General features: G+C 36.8%; 1 protein-coding gene across 1 annotated transcript in view; it reads left to right on the forward strand.

Moving 5' to 3' along the window:
• Positions 1 to 588: 588 nt before the first annotated feature.
• Positions 589 to 2,211, forward strand: part of LOC107739790 (stonustoxin subunit beta-like) — an 11,571-nt gene continuing 9,948 nt past the window's right edge. The window contains exon 1 of the mRNA XM_016551991.1: positions 589 to 688. Coding sequence (XP_016407477.1) covers positions 589 to 688 — 100 coding nt within the window. The remainder of the gene's footprint in view (positions 689 to 2,211) is intronic.

Raw genomic sequence — 2,211 nt, forward strand, 5'->3', positions numbered from 1 at the left:
AGTTTACACTCGAAGTAGATTGGTCTCTCTAAGCGAGATCCCAATTTGTCGGTCATCCGACGTGACGTCGAGAGTGACTGACTGAAAGGGAATCAGTTTTACCGGGACATTGCCTAACGACACGAAGACATAAATGTCAGTGCTTTATTCAATATGTACCGCTGTTTCATCCTTGTTTTTGGTTTGTTTTATGTCAAAGCATACACTAGGGCGTGAATGAGATATTGCCGAAAAGTGGAAAATATCTGCTTTACAGCACTTTTTAAAGTATTCAGATAGGATTAGCGGTTCAAAAGTTATTAAACATTTAAGAACAATAGTTATTTTTAGCCGCGGGCAGCTGTCTGTGTCTTTGAGGGTTAAGTTAATCTGTAAACATTATTTAATGTATGAAATAAGATAGTAATATAGTCAAAATGAATCAACCCATTATGCTGGGTTAAATAAACAACCCAATTTGCTGGGTAAAATTAACCCAAGATGGGTTCTGTCCTATATTTACCCAGCGCTTGGGTTAATAACAACTCAAATTGGGAGTGTATCTATAATGTCACTGGTGTGAGTTCTTCTTTTCTGTGTTTTGTCAGCATGGATCCAGTGGGAGTGAATTCAATAGAGACTGCATCTCTAGGGAGACCCTTCCAGCTGGGGATGCTGTATGACTGCAGGAGAGATGCTATAGTACCAGGTGATGAATGGGCTGTAGCCCCAAATCTGTATAGCCTTGAATAATTTTGAGACCCACAGGTAAAGAAAGTAAAATATTTATGAGTTTTAATAGAGAATCTACAATATAAAATTCTACTAAATTATTCACCAAAAATAATTTACCACATGACCTAAATAAAAATCTTTCTCAGCATCCATAACTTTTCTCTGAGGTCTGAAATGCTAGAAGTAAAGTGGTTTAATTTTTTTTATTATGATTTAATAGCTTAATCCATGAATGTTGTTCATACAGTGTTCAGTGATGCACCTTCTCAGAGATTTTATGTAAATTAATATCTAAATAATGATAAAAACTTGACAGCAAATTTTGATTTAGTTTATGTCATAATCTTTTGGCTTAAATTCCATTTAAATTTATTAATATTTAAGTCATCTAAATTGTTTTTAGTTTTAATCTAGTTTTAGTCAACCAAATACAAGATTTTAGTAGACTACATCTACAGTAGATTTAGGCCCAATCCCATTTCTACCCCTTAGCCCTTCTCCTTCCTTCTTGTGTCTCGATTCTCTTTTGGTTGTAGGGGTAGGGGAAGAGCCAGATAGCCCTTCAAACAAAGATTTTTTGGGACCACACTTCAAACGAAGGGGTATAAATTATCTCAGCATAAACCGGCTACAGCGGCAACATGGCTGCCAGAGCGAACAAAAAGACACATAAATGTAAGCATTTGACATTAATAAAGATTTTAATGAAATGTAATCATTTATTTTATGTTATATTCAATCATGTGTTCAAATTGCGGTCATGTTATTCAAAGAAATGTTTGCACAGTTTAACATTGAACCATTAACGTTACTGACTGCACGATAGTACCACAACATATTCTCATGTCTGATCAGGGTGATAACCACCATAAACATTGAGGGGGTCTAGTCCCCCCAATAATTAGAAATCGCTAAACCCTTTTCTCTAATATTGCCAATTCGAGAGAGAGAAATGTTGCGTGTATGCGCGTCTCTCTTTACAATGAGTGAGTTTACTTCAAAAACCGTGATTTTATCCTCTCGTTGCTGGAAAATATAATGTAGCGATTCAGTATTTAAACTGTTATTACTAAAAGTCGTGGGGCAGCGTTGACAAGTTTCTTTGCTCCTGGATGTGAAAGCTGTGCAATCTGCGATATGTGTGTGTGTGTGTCAGTAAGCAGCGCATTAATATAGAACGGTAATTAAAGGCTCTAATGCACACACCAGCACACCAGTATAGGTGTGTGTATTGTAGGAGCTAGACGGCATATGATGACGTGCGACGGCATAGTAGTGGTGTCCCAATTCTTAGGGGAATATTTTCACCCCTACCCCTTGACACTCTGTTTCAAGGGACAAGGGGAAGGGGTAGGTGGAGGGAAAGGGGTATAAAATAGAATTGGGATTGGGCCTAAGTGTAAAATAACACTGCATAGTGTTCACTTTATAAACTAAATGTAGATTAATCTTTGTTAAAGCTGTGTTTTGTTGTTTGATTAACATCAATGACACAGA

This window comes from Sinocyclocheilus rhinocerous, unplaced genomic scaffold (genome assembly GCF_001515625.1).
Source record: "Sinocyclocheilus rhinocerous isolate Xijiao unplaced genomic scaffold, SAMN03320098_v1.1 scaffold1577, whole genome shotgun sequence".
Taxonomy (NCBI): Eukaryota; Metazoa; Chordata; class Actinopteri; order Cypriniformes; family Cyprinidae; genus Sinocyclocheilus; species Sinocyclocheilus rhinocerous.